At 48.7% G+C, this 17,331-nt stretch overlaps 1 protein-coding gene across 17 annotated transcripts in view; it reads right to left on the minus strand.

Moving 5' to 3' along the window:
• The window catches only part of SOX6 (SRY-box transcription factor 6), a 442,476-nt gene that overhangs the window by 251,105 nt on the left and 174,040 nt on the right, over window positions 1-17,331 (minus strand). For 9 of the 17 annotated variants that reach the window (XM_083164684.1, XM_083164682.1, XM_083164680.1 and 6 more), the window contains one exon: window positions 16,138-16,256. The exons of the other annotated variants lie outside the window; for them this stretch is intronic. In XM_083164684.1, coding sequence (XP_083020810.1) covers window positions 16,138-16,214 — 77 coding nt within the window. In that variant the 5' untranslated portion in view covers window positions 16,215-16,256. The remainder of the gene's footprint in view (window positions 1-16,137; window positions 16,257-17,331) is intronic. 17 annotated transcript variants of the gene reach the window in all.

Genomic DNA, 17,331 nt, shown 5'->3' on the forward strand with positions numbered 1-17,331 from the left:
AATCACACAATTCTGTTGGAACATGCACAGCAGCTCTAAAATCAGGTCCTGCAACTGCAATATGTACACAGAACATTCCTAAATATAGGGTCATAATGGATACACTGCAACAGCAGCACCTGCCCGACGTGTCCTAACAGGCCGGGAGCACGCACAGAACATACACCCTGCAAACTGTACTCACCCCCCCCCCCCCCCAATCCCCACTTACTGGGGTCACCTACTGCCCGACGTGTCCTAACAGGCCGGGAGCACGCACAGAACATACACCCTGCAAACTGTACTCACCCCCCCCCCAATCCCCACTTACTGGGGTCACCTACTGCCCGACGTGTCCTAACAGGCCGGGAGCACGCACAGAACATACACCCTGCAAACTGTACTCACCCCCCAATCCCCACTTACTGGGATCCACTATTGCCCGACATACCCAAACAGGCAGGGAGCGCGCACAGACCATACACCCTGCAAACTGTACTCACCCCACAATCCTCACTTACTGGGGTCACCTACTGCCCGACATGCCCTAACAGGCAGGGAGCGCGCACAGACCATACACCCTGCAAACTGTACTCACCCCACAATCCTAACTTACTGGGGTCACCTACTGCCCGACATGCCCTAACAGGCAGGGAGCGCGCACAGACCATACACCCTGCAAACTGTACTCACCCCCCAATCCCCACTTACTGGGGTCCCCTATTGCCCGACATACCCAAACAGGCAGGGAGCGCGCACAGACCATACACCCTGCAAACTGTACTCACCCCCAATCCCCACTTACTGGGGTCACCTACTTCCCGACATACCCAAACAGGCAGCGCAACAGGCAGGGAGCGTGCACAGAACATACACCCTGCAAACTGTACTCACCCCCCAATCCCCACTTACTGGGGTCACCTACTGCCCGACATGCCCTAACAGGCAGCGCAATAGACAGGCACTTTTGACTCAAGTAGTTTCTGATTGGTTGCCCATAGCAACTTCCCATCTGAAATAGAACTCCCACCTTAGTAAATTATTCTAGTTCACTCTTTCTGACAAAATCCTTCTGAGATGGACAAAACCATGTGCACTGCAGGTGGGGCAGATGTAACATGTGCAGAGAGAATTAGATTTGGGTGGAGTTTTACTTCAAAGTGAGATCTATATTGCAGTGTAAAAATAAAGCAGCCAGTATTTACCCTGCACAGAAATAAAATAACTCACCCAAATCTAATTCTCTCTGCACAAGTTACATCTGCCCCCTGTAGTGCACATGGTTTTGTCCATCTAAGAAGGATTTGGTCAGAAAGAGTGAACTAGAATAAGGCCCTAAGTTCCAGCCAACCAGGTTTTAACCGTCATTTTTCAAACACTGGGAAATGTGCTGTAGTACTATGGGTGTCGTGGACACCGATAGAGGGAGAAATTGCAGGCAATGCGGCGCCGGGATTTGGACTCCATCCGCTCTGCACAACATGGATGTACAGACAGGGCCAAGTATCATTAGGCAGCTGCCTAGGGGGTTACACAATCTGGGGGGAATCTCTGAGTCTGACTATCAAAAAACTAAGAATGACTGAGGGATACATTTACTAAAACTTCTAAAAATGAAGAGGTGATGTTGCCCATAGCAACCAATAAGACTCTGTGTATTATTTCACAATTGCATCCTAGAAAATGATCGACAGAATCTGACTGGTTGCTATGAGCATCTTAGTCAACGCCTTATTTCAACCTTAATTACTATGTTACAATGTTACAGTTACCGCTGAGAGAGGCATCCTTGCCTAAAGTAACGCACACGGGCACCTGAGGTTCTGGACTGTAGGTACTGGTGTGTGGGGGGTGCTGGGAGCAGGAAGCTGAGATCTGGATAGCCGGTACTGGTGTGTGGGGGGTGCTGGGAGCAGGAAGCTGGGATCTGGATAGCCGGTACTGGTGTGTGGGGGGTGCTGGGAGCAGGAAGCTGGGATCTGGATAGTCAGTACTGGTGTGTGGGGGGTGCTGGGAGCAGGAAGCTGAGATCTGGATAGCCGGTACTGGTGTGTGGGGGGTGCTGGGAGCAGGAAGCTGAGATCTGGATAGTCGGCACTGGTGTGCGGGGGTGCTGGGAGCAGGAAGCTGAGATCTGGATAGTCGGTACTGGTGTGTGGGGGTGCTGGGAGCAGGAAGCTGAGATCTGGATAGTCGGTACTGGTGTGTGGGGGTGCTGGGAGCAGGAAGCTGAGATCTGGATAGTCGGTACTGGTGTGTGGGGGGTGCTGGGAGCAGGAAGCTGAGATCTGGATAGTGGGTACTGGTGTGTGGGGGGTGCTGGGAGCAGGAAGCTGAGATCTGGATAGTGGGTACTGGTGTGTGGGGGGTGCTGGGAGCAGGAAGCTGAGATCTGGATAGTGGGTACTGGTGTGTGGGGGGTGCTGGGAGCAGGAAGCTGAGATCTGGATAGTGGGCACTGGTGTGTGGGGGGTGCTGGGAGCAGGAAGCTGAGATCTGGATAGTCGGCACTGGTGTGCGGGGGTGCTGGGAGCAGGAAGCTGAGATCTGGATAGTCGGTACTGGTGTGTGGGGGTGCTGGGAGCAGGAAGCTGAGATCTGGATAGTCGGTACTGGTGTGTGGGGGTGCTGGGAGCAGGAAGCTGAGATCTGGATAGTCAGTACTGGTGTGTGGGGGGTGCTGGGAGCAGGAAGCTGAGATCTGGATAGCCGGTACTGGTGTGTGGGGGTGCTGGGAGCCGGAAGCTGAGATCTGGATAGTCGGTACTGGTGTGCGGGGGTGCTGGGAGCAGGAAGCTGAGATCTGGATAGTCGGTACTGGTGTGCGGGGGTGCTGGGAGCAGGAAGCTGAGATCTGGATAGTCGGTACTGGTGTGTGGGGGGTGCTGGGAGCAGGAAGCTGAGATCTGGATAGTCGGTACTGGTGTGTGGGGGTGCTGGGAGCAGGAAGCTGAGATCTGGATAGTCGGTACTGGTGTGCGGGGGTGCTGGGAGCAGCAAGCTGAGATCTGGATAGTCGGTACTGGTGTGTGGGGGTGCTGGGAGCAGGAAGCTGAGATCTGGATAGTCTGTACTGGTGTGCGGGGGTGCTGGGAGCAGGAAGCTGAGATCTGGATAGTCTGTACTGGTGTGCGGGGGGTGCTGGGAGCAGGAAGCTGAGATCTGGATAGCCGGTACTGGTGTGTGGGGGTGCTGGGAGCCGGAAACTGAGATCTGGATAGTCGGTACTGGTGTGTGGGGGTGCTGGGAGCCGGAAGCTGAGATCTGGATAGTCGGTACTGGTGTGTGGGGGTGCTGGGAGCCGGAAGCTGAGATCTGGATAGTCGGTACTGGTGTGTGGGGGTGCTGGGAGCAGGAAGCTGAGATCTGGATAGTCGGTACTGGTGTGTGGGGGGTGCTGGGAGCCGGAAGCTGAGATCTGGATAGTCGGTACTGGTGTGTGGGGGTGCTGGGAGCCGGAAGCTGAGATCTGGATAGTCGGTACTGGTGTGTGGGGGTGCTGGGAGCCGGAAGCTGAGATCTGGATAGTCGGTACTGGTGTGTGGGGGTGCTGGGAGCAGGAAGCTGAGATCTGGATAGTCGGTACTGGTGTGTGGGGGGTGCTGGGAGCAGGAAGCTGAGATCTGGATAGTCGGTACTGATGTGCGGGGGTGCTGGGAGCAGGAAGCTGAGATCTGGATAGTCGGTACTGGTGTGCGGGGGGTGCTGGGAGCAGGAAGCTGAGATCTGGATAGTCGGTACTGGTGTGTGGGGGTGCTGGGAGCCGGAAGCTGAGATCTGGATAGTCGGTACTGGTGTGTGGGGGTGCTGGGAGCAGGAAGCGGAGATCTGGATAGTCGGTACTGGTGTGTGGGGGGTGCTGGGAGCAGGAAGCTGAGATCTGGATAGTCAGTACTGGTGTGCGGGGGTGCTGGGAGCAGGAAGCTGAGATCTGGATAGTCGGTACTGGTGTGTGGGGGTGCTGGGAGCAGGAAGCTGGGATCTGGATAGTCAGTACTGGGAGCAGGAAGCTGAGGTTCTACTTAGGGTGCAGAGAAACCTTGCATCAGTCCTGTGTACAGGTGACAGAGATATCACCCCACATTGATGCTGGTGGGTTTAGCATTGTGAGGGTTAAATGGTAACAGTACTGTGTAATACTATTAGATCTTGCTGCCTGTTATTGCAGAGGATGAATTGCAATGATCTCAATGCTGGAATTCCATCTAGTACCTGGTCCCGCGTGTCTCCAGGCTCTTGCATAAGGAGAGACCAGTAACTTCAGTGCTGAGGTGCTCCCTGGGAATGGCCTCCGGTTCAGCCAGCGGAATACATAGTGCAGGAATAAAGTACAATGCAGCTCCTACCTGTCATGTCACAAGCGGTGTATGATAATCCATAGGAGATGATGGGTTGGTACTTTATCTCTCTCCCCATAGGCAGCATTTATATAACCGTTTGGCGAGTTAGAGGGGACTGTCTGACGTGGCATCACTCAAGACTGTGATTTATGTCACCACTCAGCCACCTATGGCCTGTCCTGACTATGGAGTCGGGATATACAACAAATGTCATTCTCTGCACCCTCCAGTTATCCAGATATGAAGGCTGCCATGAAGCTAATTAGCGTCTGATTAAATAATCCTGTATTACAGCAGGAAATGAATCCAGCCAGCAGGTGCCTAAAAATATATTCCTGCTAAATATAAACTCTAATATCTTCTAATTGGACTGATCACAAATGTTACAATGGGAACGGGACAAGAATACAATCAGCTGTCAGGAAATGTATCAGAAAACTGTGGTAAATAAATATCTGAACTGACCTCTGATCATATCACAATGATCCCGGTACCCTGACCCCCACCCACTGCGATTCTCACACCCAACACTCTGACCTCCCTACACTGTGACCCACCAGCACCCTGACCCCCTACACTGTGACCCACCAGCACCCTGACCCCATACACTGTGACCCACCAGCACCCTGACCGCCTCCCACTGCGATTCTCTCACCCAACACTCTGACCTCCCTACACTGTGACCCACCAGCACCCTGACCCCCTACACTGTGACCCACCAGCACCCTGACCCCCTACACTGTGACCCACCAGCACCCTGACCCCCACCCACTGCGATTCTCACACCCAACACTCTAACCTCCCTACACTGTGACCCACCAGCACCCTGACCCCCTACACTGTGACCCACCAGCACCCTGACCCCCTACACTGTGACACACCAGCACCCTGACACCCACCCACTGCGATTCTCACACCCAACACCCTGACCTCCCTACACTGTGACCCACCAGCACCCTGACCCCCTACACTGTGACCCACCAGCACCCTGACCCCCTACACTGTGACCCACCAGCACCCTGACCCCCACCCACTGCGATTCTCACACCCAACACTCTGACCTCCCTACACTGTGACCCACCAGCACCCTGACCCCCTACACTGTGACCCACCAGCACCCTGACCCCCTACACTGTGACCCACCAGCACCCTGACCCCCACCCACTGCGATTCTCACACCCAACACCCTGACCTCCCTACACTGTGACCCACCAGCACCCTGACCCCCTACACTGTGACCCACCAGCACCCTGACCCACCAGCACCCTGACCCCCTACACTGTGACCCACCAGCACCCTGACCCCCTACACTGTGACCCACCAGCACCCTGACCCACCAGCACCCTGACCCCCTACACTGTGACCCACCAGCACCCTGACCCCCACCCACTGCGATTCTCACACCCAACACTCTGACCTCCCTACACTGTGACCCACCAGCACCCTGACCCCCTACACTGTGACCCACCAGCACCCTGGCCACCTCCCACAGCGATTCTCATACCCAAAACTGTGACCTGTGCCATACACTCATCCACCAGTATAGCCTGATTACCAGTATGGTGCGGGACCCCCTATTATCTGTGCCATACCCTCATCCACCAGTACAGCCTGATTACCAGTATGGTGCGGGACCCCCTATTACCTGTGCCATACCCTCATCCACCGGTATAGCCTGATTACCAGTATGGTGCGGGACCACCTATTATCTGTGCCATACCCTGATCCACCAGTATAGCCTGATTAACAGTATGGTGCGGGACCACCTATTATCTGTGCCATACCCTCATCCACCGGTACAGCCTGATTACCAGTATGGTGCGGGACCCCCTATTATCTGTGCCATACCCTCATCCACCGGTATAGCCTGATTACCAGTATGGTGCGGGACCACCTATTCTCTGTGCCATACCCTTATCCACCGGTATAGCCTGATTACCAGTATGGTGCGGGACCACCTATTCTCTGTGCCATACCCTCATCCACAAGTATAGCCTGATTACCAGTATGGTGCGAGACCCCCTATTATCTGGGCCATACCCTCATCCACCAGTATAGCCTGATTACCAGTATGGTGCGGGACCCCCTATTACCTGTGCCATACCCTCATCCACCAGTATAGCCTGATTACCAGTATGGTGCGGGACCCCCTATTACCTGCGCCATACCCTCATCCACCGGTATAGCCTGATTACCAGTATGGTGCGGGACCCCCTATTATCTGTGCCTTACCCTCATCCACCGGTATAGCCTGATTACCAGTATGGTGCGGGACCACCTATTATCTGTGCCCTACCCTCATCCACCAGTACAGCCTGATTACCAGTATGGTGCGGGACCCCCTATTACCTGCGCCATACCCTCATCCACCGGTATAGCCTGATTACCAGTATGGTGCGGGACCCCCTATTATCTGTGCCCTACCCTCATCCACCGGTATAGCCTGATTACCAGTATGGTGCAGGACCCCCTATTATCTGTGCCCTTCCCTCATCCACCAGTACAGCCTGATGACCAGTATGGTGCGGGACCACCTATTACCTGTGCCTTACCCTCATCCACCAGTATAGCCTGATGACCAGTATGGTGAGGGACCCCCTATTATCTGCGCCCTACCCTCATCCACCAGTATAGCCTGATTACCAGTATGGTGCGGGACCCCCTATTACCTGTGCCTTACCCTCATCCACCAGTATAGCCTGATTACCAGTATGGTGCGGGACCCCCTATTACCTGTGCCCTACCCTCATCCACCAGTATAGCCTGATTACCAGTATGGTGCGGGACCACCTATTATCTGTGCCCTACCCTCATCCACCAGTATAGCCTGATTACCAGTATGCTGCGGGACCCCCTATTACCTGTGCCATACCCTCATCCACCAGTATAGCCTGATTACCAGTATGCTGCGGGACCCCCTATTACCTGTGCCATACCCTCATCCACCAGTATAGCCTGATTACCAGTATGGTGCGGGACCCCCTAGTATCTGTGCCCTACCCTCATCCACCAGTACAGCCTGATTACCAGTATGGTGCGGGACCACCTATTACCTGTGCCATATCCTCATCCACCAGTATAGCCTGATTACCAGTATGGTGCGGGACCCCCTATTATCTGTGCCTTACCCTCATCCACCAGTACAGCCTGATTACCAGTATGGTGCAGGACCCCCTATTATCTGTGCCTTACCCTCATCCACCAGTACAGCCTGATTACCAGTATGGTGCGGGACCCCCTATTATCTGTGCCTTACCCTCATCCACCAGTACAGCCTGATTACCAGTATGGTGCGGGACCCCCTATTACCTGCGCCTTACCCTCATCCACCAGTATAGCCTGATTACCAGTATGGTGCGGGACCCCCTATTACCTGTGCCATACCCTCATCCACCAGTACAGCCTGATTACCAGTATGGTGCGGGACCCCCTATTACCTGTGCCTTACCCTCATCCACCAGAATAGCCTGATTACCAGTATGGTGCGGGACCCCCTATTACCTGTGCCTTACCCACATCCACTAGTATAGCCTGATTACCAGTATGGTGCGGGACCCCTATTACCTGTGCCTTACCCTCATCCACCGGTATAGCCTGATTACCAGTATGGTGCGGGACCCCCTATTACCTGTGCCTTACCCTCATCCACCGGTATAGCCTGATTACCAGTATGGTGCGGGACCCCCTATTACCTGTGCCTTACCCTCATCCACCGGTATAGCCTGATTATCAGTATGGTGCGGGACCCCCTATTACCTGTGCCATAACCTCATCCACCCGTACAGCCTGATTACCAGTATGGTGCGGGACCCCCTATTATCTGTGCCCTACCCTCATCCACCAGTACAGCCTGATTACCAGTATGGTGCGGGACCCCCTATTACCTGTGCCATAACCTCATCCACCAGTATAGCCTTATTACCAGTATGGTGCGGGACCCCCTATTATCTGTGCCCTACCCTCATCCACCAGTACAGCCGGATTACCAGTATGGTGCGGGACCCCCTATTACCTGTGCCTTACCCTCATCCACCAGTACAGCCTGATTACCAGTATGGTGCGGGACCCCCTATTACCTGTGCCCTACCCTCATCCACCAGTATAGCCTGATTACCAGTATGGTGCGGGACCCCCTATTACATGTGCCTTACCCTCATCCACCAGTACAGCCCGATTTCCGGTATGGTGCGGGACCCCCTATTATCTGTGCCTAACCCTCATCCACCAGTATAGCCTGATTACCAGTATGGTGCGGGACCCCCTATTACCTGTGCCCTACCCTCATCCACCAGTACAGCCTGATTACCAGTATGGTGCGGGACCCCCTATTACCTGTGCCCTACCCTCATCCACCAGTATAGCCTGATTACCAGTATGGTGCGGGGACCCCCTATTACCTGTGCCCTACCCTCATCCACCAGTATAGCCTGATTACCAGTATGGTGCGGGACCCCCTATTATCTGTGCCTAACCCTCATCCACCAGTATAGCCTGCCGGTAGTTCTCTGCTTTGCATAGAGATCCTGTAATGTTGCCTGATGGGACTCCCTAGTGTCTCCCCACGTTCCGTGTGTGAGGGCTTCACTGTACATAACTTACTCATTAGTAATATGCAGACATGTAAATTATTGCTACGGGAATCTGATAGGACAAATATAAGATGATGTTCTGGTATATCTGCAGCTGTAATTATTCAGTAGGCTGCGACGTCTGCAGAGATAAAGTCGGACATCTGTAAGTGTGGTTCAGGGGGTCAATATATCAGCGCGGGTCACAGCCCAGAGCCCTCCAGAGGCCACAGAATGAAGGCCAGATGTGGGAAGGTAATGTCGGGTCTGTTCTCTTAGCTCTGTCTATTCCACCATTACTGGACAAGTATAATCTGCTGGACCAGATGGAGGAACAGTATGAGGGCAGCGCAATATGTTACCATGCTGCATCTTACACGTTGGTTACACCTCGGACACCTGTAACTCCCCAGAATGAATATAGCGGAGCCCAACACATAGCGGATTATGGCCTACGCAGTGCATGCACATTAATCCCATACACCGAGACCGAACATGATCAAATCCTCCACCTATGAACATTTCCATGTACAGCAGATGTCAGACGCTACACCTGGCAATATGTCTCCACCCAGCATGTACCCAGCACCCCCACAATACATTCAAGGGGGACAGAGGAGTTACAGGGGTTCTCCAACTTCTACAAAGCACACATCTACCATACCCCCATAGTCACTGCAGATCAACATAACACGCTATGTACACGTATGTACAATCTACGACATTCCACATGAGAAATTAATTTATTATATGTATGTGTAATATGGAATGTTCCCTGCTGCCTGCATTACATGTATGTGTAATATGGAATGTTCTCTGCTGCCTGCATTATGTGTATGTGTAATATGGAATATTCTCTGCTGCCTGCATTACATGTATGTGTAATATGGAATATTCTCTGCTGCCTGCATTACATGTATGTGTAATATGGAATGTTCCCTGCTGTCTGCATTACATGTATGTGTAATATGGAATGTTCCCTGCTGTCTGCATAACATGTATGTGTAATATGGAATGTTCCCTGCTGCGTGCATTACATGTATGTGTAATATGGAATGTTCCCTGCTGTCTGCATAACATGTATGTGTAATATGGAATGTTCCCTGCTGCGTGCATTACATGTATGTGTAATATGGAATGTTCTCTGCTGTGTGCATTACATGTATGTGTAATATGGAATGTTCCCTGCTGCGTGCATTACATGTATGTGTAATATGGAATGTTCTCTGCTGCCTGCATTACATGTATGTGTAATATGGAATGTTCCCTGCTGTCTGCATAACATGTATGTGTAATATGGAATGTTCCCTGCTGCGTGCATTACATGTATGTGTAATATGGAATGTTCTCTGCTGTGTGCATTACATGTATGTGTAATATGGAATGTTCCCTGCTGCCTGCATTACATGTATGTGTAATATGGAATGTTCCCTGCTGCCTGCATTACATGTATGTGTAATATGGAGTGTTCCCTGCTGCCTGCATTACATGTATGTGTAATATGGAATGTTCCCTGCTGTCTGCATAACATGTATGTGTAATATGGAATGTTCCCTGCTGCGTGCATTACATGTATGTGTAATATGGAATGTTCTCTGCTGTGTGCATTACATGTATGTGTAATATGGAATGTTCTCTGCTGTGTGCATTACATGTATGTGTAATATGGAATGTTCCCTGCTGCCTGCATTACATGTATGTGTAATATGGAATGTTCCCTGCTGCCTGCATTACATGTATGTGTAATATGGAGTGTTCCCTGCTGCCTGCATTACATGTATGTGTAATATGGAATGTTCCCTGCTGTCTGCATAACATGTATGTGTAATATGGAATGTTCCCTGCTGCGTGCATTACATGTATGTGTAATATGGAATGTTCCCTGCTGCCTGCATTACATGTATGTGTAATATGGAGTGTTCCCTGCTGCCTGCATTACATGTATGTGTAATATGGAGTGTTCCCTGCTGCCTGCATTACATGTATGTGTAATATGGAGTGTTCCCTGCTGCCTGCATTACATGTATGTGTAATATGGAATGTTCTCTGCTGCCTGCATTACATGTATGTTTAATATGGAGTGTTCCCTGCTGCCTGCATTACATGTATGTGTAATATGGAGTGTTCCCTGCTGCGTGCATTACATGTATGTGTAATATGGAATGTTCTCTGCTGTGTGCATTACATGTATGTGTAATATGGAATGTTCCCTGCTGCCTGCATTACATGTATGTGTAATATGGAGTGTTCCCTGCTGCCTGCATTACATGTATGTTTAATATGGAGTGTTCCCTGCTGCCTGCATTACATGTATGTGTAATATGGAATGTTCCCTGCTGCCTGCATTACATGTATGTGTAATATGGAATGTTCCCTGCTGTCTGCATAACATGTATGTGTAATATGGAATGTTCCCTGCTGCGTGCATTACATGTATGTGTAATATGGAATGTTCTCTGCTGCGTGCATTACATGTATGTGTAATATGGAATGTTCCCTGCTGCCTGCATTACATGTATGTGTAATATGGAGTGTTCCCTGCTGCCTGCATTACATGTATGTGTAATATGGAGTGTTCCCTGCTGCCTGCATTACATGTATGTGTAATATGGAATGTTCTCTGCTGCCTGCATTACATGTATGTTTAATATGGAGTGTTCCCTGCTGCCTGCATTACATGTATGTGTAATATGGAGTGTTCCCTGCTGTGTGCATTACATGTATGTGTAATATGGAATGTTCCCTGCTGCGTGCATTACATGTATGTGTAATATGGAATGTTCCCTGCTGCCTGCATTACATGTATGTGTAATATGGAATGTTCTCTGCTGCCTGCATTACATGTATGTGTAATATGGAGTGTTCCCTGCTGCCTGCATTACATGTATGTGTAATATGGAATGTTCTCTGCTGCCTGCATTACATGTATGTTTAATATGGAGTGTTCCCTGCTGCCTGCATTACATGTATGTGTAATATGGAATGTTCTCTGCTGTGTGCATTACATGTATGTGTAATATGGAATGTTCCCTGCTGCGTGCATTACATGTATGTGTAATATGGAATGTTCTCTGCTGCCTGCATTACATGTATGTGTAATATGGAATGTTCTCTGCTGCCTGCATTACATGTATGTGTAATATGGAATGTTCTCTGCTGCCTGCATTACATGTATGTTTAATATGGAGTGTTCCCTGCTGCCTGCATAACGTGCATGTGTAATATGGAGTGTTCCCTGCTGCCTGCATTATGTGTATGTGTAATATGGAATGTTCCCTGCTGCCTGCATTATGTGTATGTGTAATATGGAATGTTCTCTGCTGCCTGCATTACATGTATGTGTAATATGGAATATTCTCTGCTGCCTGCATTACATGTGTGTGTAATATGGAGTGTTCTCTGCTGCGTGCATTACATGTATGTGTAATATGGAATGTTCCCTGCTGCCTGCATTACATGTATGTGTAATATGGAATGTTCTCTGCTGCCTGCATTACATGTATGTGTAATATGGAGTGTTCCCTGCTGCGTGCATTACATGTATGTGTAATATGGAATGTTCCCTGCTGCGTGCATTACCTGTATGTGTAATATGGAATGTTCCCTGCTGCCTGCATTACATGTATGTGTAATATGGAGTGTTCCCTGCTGCCTGCATTACATGTATGTGTAATATGGAATGTTCCCTGCTGCCTGCATTACGTGTATGTGTAATATGGAATGTTCCCTGCTGTGTGCATTACATGTAAGTGTAATATGGAATGTTCTCTGCTGCGTGCATTACGTGTATGTGTAATATGGAGTGTTCCCTGCTGCGTGCATTACGTGTATGTGTAATATGGAATGTTCCCTGCTGCCTGCATTACGTGTATGTGTAATATGGAATGTTCTCTGCTGCGTGCATTACATGTATGTGTAATATGGAATGTTCCCTGCTGCCTGCATAACGTGCATGTGTAATATGGAGTGTTCCCTGCTGCCTGCATTATGTGTATGTGTAATATGGAATGTTCCCTGCTGCCTGCATTATGTGTATGTGTAATATGGAATGTTCTCTGCTGCCTGCATTACATGTATGTGTAATATGGAATATTCTCTGCTGCCTGCATTACATGTGTGTGTAATATGGAGTGTTCTCTGCTGCGTGCATTACATGTATGTGTAATATGGAATGTTCCCTGCTGCCTGCATTACATGTATGTGTAATATGGAATGTTCTCTGCTGCCTGCATTACATGTATGTGTAATATGGAGTGTTCCCTGCTGCGTGCATTACATGTATGTGTAATATGGAATGTTCCCTGCTGCGTGCATTACCTGTATGTGTAATATGGAATGTTCCCTGCTGCCTGCATTACATGTATGTGTAATATGGAGTGTTCCCTGCTGCCTGCATTACATGTATGTGTAATATGGAATGTTCCCTGCTGCCTGCATTACGTGTATGTGTAATATGGAATGTTCCCTGCTGTGTGCATTACATGTAAGTGTAATATGGAATGTTCTCTGCTGCGTGCATTACGTGTATGTGTAATATGGAGTGTTCCCTGCTGCCTGCATTACGTGTATGTGTAATATGGAATGTTCTCTGCTGCCTGCATTACATGTATGTGTAATATGGAATGTTCTCTGCTGTGTGCATTACATGTAAGTGTAATATGGAATGTTCTCTGCTGCGTGCATTACGTGTATGTGTAATATGGAGTGTTCCCTGCTGCCTGCATTACGTGTATGTGTAATATGGAATGTTCTGTGCTGCCTGCATTACATGTATGTGTAATATGGAATGTTCCCTGCTGCCTGCATTACATGTATGTGTAATATGGAATGTTCCCTGCTGCCTGCATTACGTGTATGTGTAATATGGAATGTTCCCTGCTGCCTGCATTACGTGTATGTGTAAAATGGAATGTTCCCTGCTGCCTGCATTACATGTATGTGTAATATGGAGTGTTCCCTGCTGCCTGCATTACGTGTATGTGTAATATGGAATGTTCCCTGCTGCCTGCATTACATGTATGTGTAATATGGAGTGTTCCCTGCTGCCTGCATTACGTGTATGTGTAATATGGAATGTTCTCTGCTGCCTGCATTACATGTATGTGTAATATGGAATGTTCTCTGCTGTGTGCATTACATGTAAGTGTAATATGGAATGTTCTCTGCTGCGTGCATTACGTGTATGTGTAATATGGAGTGTTCCCTGCTGCGTGCATTACCTGTATGTGTAATATAGAATGTTCCCTGCTGCGTGCATTACATGTATGTGTAATATAGAATGTTCCCTGCTGTGTGCATTACATGTATGTGTAATATGGAATGTTCTCTGCTGCGTGCATTACATGTATGTGTAATATGGAGTGTTCCCTGCTGCCTACATTACATGTATGTGTAATATGGAATGTTCTCTGCTGCGTGCATTACCTGTATGTGTAATATGGAATGTTCTCTGCTGCGTGCCTTACGTGTATGTGTAATATGGAATGTTCTGTGCTGCCTGCATTACATGTATGTGTAATATGGAATGTTCCCTGCTGCGTGCATTACATGTATGTGTAATATGGAATGTTCCCTGCTGCCTGCATTACGTGTATGTGTAATATGGAATGTTCTCTGCTGCGTGCATTACATGTATGTGTAATATGGAATGTTCCCTGCTGCCTGCATTACATGTATGTGTAATATGGAATGTTCTCTGCTGCCTGCATTACGTGTATGTGTAATATGGAATGTTCTCTGCTGTGTGCATTACATGTAAGTGTAATATGGAATGTTCCCTGCTGCCTACATTACATGCATGTGTAATATGGAATGTTCTCTGCTGCGTGCATTACATGTATGTGTATTATGGAATGATCTCTGCTGCGTGCATTACATGTATATGTAATGTGGAATGTTCCCTGCTGCCTGCATTACATGTATGTGTAATATGAAATGTTCCCTGCTGCCTGCATTACATGTATGTGTAATATGAAATGTTCCCTGCTGCCTGCATTACATGTATGTGTAACACAGATCATCTGATCCATGGATTACATGTAAAATGAAACATTCCCTTCTACATGGATTCACATATACTGTATCTGCATGAAATACACTGGTAAATCATATGGAACATGCCTGTACACATGTATGACAGGAAATCATTTGCTGCATTGATTACACACATGTATCATGGAATGCATCTCCTGCATGCATTAGTTACAGGTATGTGTAATATGGAATGTTCTCTACTGCAAGCATTATATGGCATGAGTAATATGGCACATCCTCTACTGCATGGACTACATGTGTGTATGACAGAACATCCATTGACTACACATGTGTATTATGGCACATCCTCTACTGCATGGACTACACGTGTTTATGACAGAACATCCATGAACTACACGTATGACAGAACATCCATGGACTACACATGTGTATTATGGCACATCCTCTACTGCATGGACTACACGTGTTTATGACAGAACATCCATGAACTACACGTATGACAGAACATCCATGGACTACACATGTGTATTATGGCACATCCTCTACTGCATGGGTTATATATGTGCAAGATGGAGCATCCCTTGCTACGTGGATTACACGTGTGTATAATGGACCATCCTTGGATTATACATGTATATGATGGAAGACCCCCTGCTACATGGAACACACCTGTGCATAGATTATACACAAATATGATTGGAAACCCTTTAGTGCATTTCTGTACACATACATGTAACATATGATATCTTCAGACAACCATAAACAAATCTATTGCAATATCATGCATGTAACAACATCCTAAACCTGAGGGTATAACGTGTCGTACATACTGCATGATGGGGATGTTATATGAACTCAGTGAGTAACTTTTATGCCCTCAGATCCCTGTACAGACCCCAACAGGGGGGTTGGTGCTGGTGGGGGAACAGATAAACGGGTCACTCTGGTGGGAAAACATGAATTCCAGCATGGTACAGTTATCTTTCTCCGGCATTACACCCAGACCTCCGAGACCTGACCGAGCACATACAGAAACTGTAAAACACCAGAAGTCCTATAAAACACAGCAACAGACACACACAGGCACATATTAATTGTATAAAAGGAACCAGCTAAGCTCTGCAATGGATTAGAAGCTGTCAGTCGGGCTACTGGAGAGAAAACATAACATCTGCCTAAGGGTAACAAACATCACGGCAGCCGGCAGGAAAACCTTACACTGTACACAACAAGATATAAAAGTATATTGCACTCACATGAAGTGGCTGTCCTTCCAATCTTCAGAGCTGCGTTCTCCAATGACGCCAGTCAGAACTTCAGAACTGGATGGCATACCAATTGTCACGCCGTCCCAAGCCACAAGGAGCTAATGTCACTGCCGAAAAACCACACTTAGTTAATAATTCCCAAGTGGTAAGCCCCAGGCCCCCCCAGCCAACCAGAACATCCTCATTTGTCGCCCCACCAATATAATCTGGGAGAAAGGGGAACGGGGAGAAGCGGCAGAAGAGTCGGGGCCTACAGAGACGTACAGGGCCCGGCGGATACGCCAGGACTGAGGGAGACCTGAGAAGCCAGTCAGGGCATCCTCTCATGAAGCCTATTTGCCGAGCAACACTGGGGCATTGTGGCTTCTCACACGCTTGACAGTAAGTTATGAGCCCTTTGTGAGTTCAAGGGAAGGAAAACAGAGATCGGAATTTGGCAGGAAAATATAATACAGAATTCTCCTGTCTGAGGAACCTGCAGTTTTTTCCCCCTTTGGTGAGAACAATTCGGCATTGTTGAAAAAAAAAACAGAAAGCAAGTTTGACAGATGAAATATAGAGGGGGCCCCTTTTAGGAAAACAGTAAACAAAGCCCCATTGAGGGCAAATCTATTCTGTCATGTCCTAAAGATTGGGCTATTCTGCAAAAGACTTCACAAAACCAGGGGTGATTCTCTCTCACAACCCCCCCCCCCCCCCCCTTCCCAATTAACTCCCTCTATGCTGCAGTGTCCTCTCTGCATCCCCAGCTGTAAGGGGGTTAACAGCAACCAGATGAATAAAACAGGACGGGGGAATATCTGCCCCTGAAAGAGTCTAAGGATGGACGAGCCAAGAAGACGGCCATTGTTTACTATAAAGAGCTAATTCTGTGCGAGACAGGAAGACTCGGACACTGGAGGTTGCTCAATAGAAATATGAAAGGAAGGAAACCGGTTTCGGTCATTGCTGGGGGATCTCTGTCTATCTCCCTGGTCCTCAGTGAGGTCATCGCTGGCAGGAGACTACATCGACTTCTCCTGCCGTAACTTTAGCCTGGACATCTGGACGGCCAGCGAACAGTAGACTATTTTCTTTTCAAACTATCTTGGATTCATTTATTTTATCCTAAAATAAATAAAAAAAATCGCTGGAGCCAGCGTCAGTCAGAGCGGGCAGGGCGCACAGCTGAAAGGATTTCTG

The sequence above is a fragment of the Crinia signifera genome, chromosome 11, assembly GCF_055691185.1.
Source record: "Crinia signifera chromosome 11, ASM5569118v1, whole genome shotgun sequence".
Lineage (NCBI taxonomy): Eukaryota > Metazoa > Chordata > Amphibia > Anura > Myobatrachidae > Crinia > Crinia signifera.